The sequence below is a fragment of the Lutjanus erythropterus genome, chromosome 19 (assembly GCF_056507025.1).
Source record: "Lutjanus erythropterus isolate fLutEry1 chromosome 19, fLutEry1.hap2, whole genome shotgun sequence".
In the NCBI taxonomy this organism is placed as follows: Eukaryota; Metazoa; Chordata; class Actinopteri; order Lutjaniformes; family Lutjanidae; genus Lutjanus; species Lutjanus erythropterus.
Genome location: NC_139335.1, coordinates 262,501 through 265,000, shown reverse-complemented (window position 1 = coordinate 265,000; position 2,500 = coordinate 262,501). Strand labels below are relative to the sequence as shown.

Sequence of the window (2,500 nt, the reverse complement as noted above, 5' to 3'; positions counted from 1 at the left end):
CTTCGTCCACGTCGTGTGTCCAGGACCTGAACTTATTTGGTAAATCCTGCACTCACAACTGATCTAGAATTTTTTTACGTGTGTGAAATCCGTGTTCCTGCTGACCGTGTCCACAGCAGGAACACGGATTAGCTTCCTACAGTGGTTCTCCTGCTGCTTCTCCAAACCGACCTCCATCTACAGACTGTGGAGAAGAACCTCATACAACCACACTGCAGATAACACGAACTGTCCCTTTAAGGCTATTTAATTTCTCACCTGAGAGGAGGCGGGGGAGAGCAGAGGGGAGGGGGAGGTCAGCTGTCCCCCATCGCTCCCCCTGGACTGGTCCATGTCTCGGGCGGGCGGGGGTGGGGGTCCACGGGGGTCAGACCAGGTGGTCTCTCTGGTCACAGGATGGAAGTAAAACAGCTTCCCGCTGTTCTGGTCAGTGTGGACCTGAACACACAGACGACCAATCAGGGAGCCCAGCTAACACACAACGTTCTCATAACGTTCACACAACGTTCCCTTCAGGTCTCTGTCTCGTAACACTCTCACAAAGTTCTCTTTGAAAAAAAAAGGCAACATGTTTGTCTTCATCATTCCTAAACATTCCTAAAACGTTTGAATAACCACGAAGTAACGTTTTTAATAACGTTCCCTGCCGGCTACCTTTACAGAACCCTCCCACAATGTTCTGAGAATGTTATTCAAATGTACCAAATGTTCTGCAACTCCAGCTTTTACAGTAAAAACTACATGTTGCAACATGTTTGAAACATTAACAGAACATTCAGTAAACCTTCCCAGAACATTCTGGGAACCATAATGTTACTTCTATGTCAGAAAAAATAATTTTAACATCCAAGGAACCTTAAGGGGGAACCTTCAAGTAACCTTTGCCGAACATCCAGCTAATTGACCCAGAACGTTTTGAGAACATAACAATAACATTATTTTATGTCTAGAAGAACATAGAACTTGATATTTGACCATTCAGGGAACATTATGGATGAATGTTCAATCCACTAAAAACAAAAAACTAACCTCCCGAAAACGTTTTAGGAACCACATTTTGTTTGCTGGGAGAATTGATGGTGCATTCAGGTGCAGTCGAATGTAACCGATGTAGTTTTCACCACTTAATAAACAAAAGGTTTGTGACTTTTTATAAATAAATCTTTTTTTTTCTTTCTATTTTAGTTGAATAAAACTGAGGCGTGTCCTGTGATGCATTCAGGTGTGCAGAGATTTGGTCAGTTATTTGACAAAAATAAAAAAATAAACAAATAAAGAAAAGGTGTCAGGTTTATTTTGTTGGTGCTGAGATGTTAAAAACATACAATCATTTGTCATTTTTGACATCAATGACTCACTGGAGCTTTGGAAGAAAAATAAAAAGAGCCAGAATCCTGAAAACTTCCTGAAAGTGAGCAGCGTTCACTCTGAATATGAGGCTGCCAGTGCAGAGAACCAGAGAACCGTCAGCTGTTCCTCAGTAACGTGTGAGCTGGAACCAGTGGAACAAACCTGAGCAGCTCCGGTTACAGCTGATTAAACTTTAACTACGTTTGTGCATCACAGGAACACGAAGAGACGACGCAGCCAAGAGAGAGAAGACTGTAAACACAACGAAACATCACATCTGGACACAGAAATACTCAAAAAGATGATTGGAACGAACAGCTGGACTAAAAAAGAGACAATTATTTTGATTAACATTAAAACAACAAAGTGTAGAAAAATATAACTGACTCTCTTTTAACACAAGTTAAAATCAGTGTTTATCTCTTTTCCACCATCTGAACCCAACAATGACAAAAAAAACTGTCCTTCTGTAAATAATTCTCTTTTATCTTAATATTTCAGTTTGTCAATTAAAAACTGTTGATGACTCATCCCGCATGCTTTATTGCTAACATTAGCTTCACAGAAAAACCGCTAATGTTAGCTGCACAGAACGTCCAGTAACGTGAGCCACAGAGTCCCATATGTCATCCACTGTATTTGTGACTATAACGGTTCATTTTGGGAACAAACTGAACAGGATTCAGGATTCAGGACAGTTTTAATGGTTTTCAGGACGTCGTCCTGCTCTAAACTGACATTTTTACTTGTTTTCAATCCTATATTTTCCTACGGCCCCTGAACTTATATGTGATGCTGACACACCTGTGGATTAGACAGGACTTGACTTACCTGCCAGCCGTCCTGTGGGCTGATGGGAGAGGCGGGGCTTATCATCCCAGAGGAGGAGGAGACTGAAGATGAGGGGGTGTGGTCTGGGATGGACGGGGTGTGGTCAGGAGGGGGTGATGAGGGGAGAGCAGGGCCAGAGACTGAGATCTGAGGGAGAGATGTTTTCTTCAGAGCGGAGACGTTGGCGTAGATGGGTGAGACAGGGTCGAGCGAGCTGTGGTCCTACAGAGAAAGAGAGAGTGAGTTAGAGCTGGTCACTTAAAGGGAAAGTTCGTCATTTATCAACACCTCGGTCAAACTGCAGGCTCAAACATGGTTT

General features: G+C 42.8%; 1 protein-coding gene across 4 annotated transcripts in view; it reads right to left on the bottom strand.

The window, feature by feature from the left end:
- Positions 1-2,500, bottom strand: part of arhgap27l (Rho GTPase activating protein 27, like) — a 35,398-nt gene that overhangs the window by 16,133 nt on the left and 16,765 nt on the right. For all 4 annotated transcript variants that reach the window (XM_084743449.1, XM_084743452.1, XM_084743451.1 and 1 more), the window contains 2 exons: positions 2,182-2,403; positions 259-438 (listed from right to left, as the gene is read on the bottom strand). In XM_084743449.1, the coding sequence (XP_084599575.1) occupies positions 259-438; positions 2,182-2,403 (402 nt within the window). The remainder of the gene's footprint in view (positions 1-258; positions 439-2,181; positions 2,404-2,500) is intronic.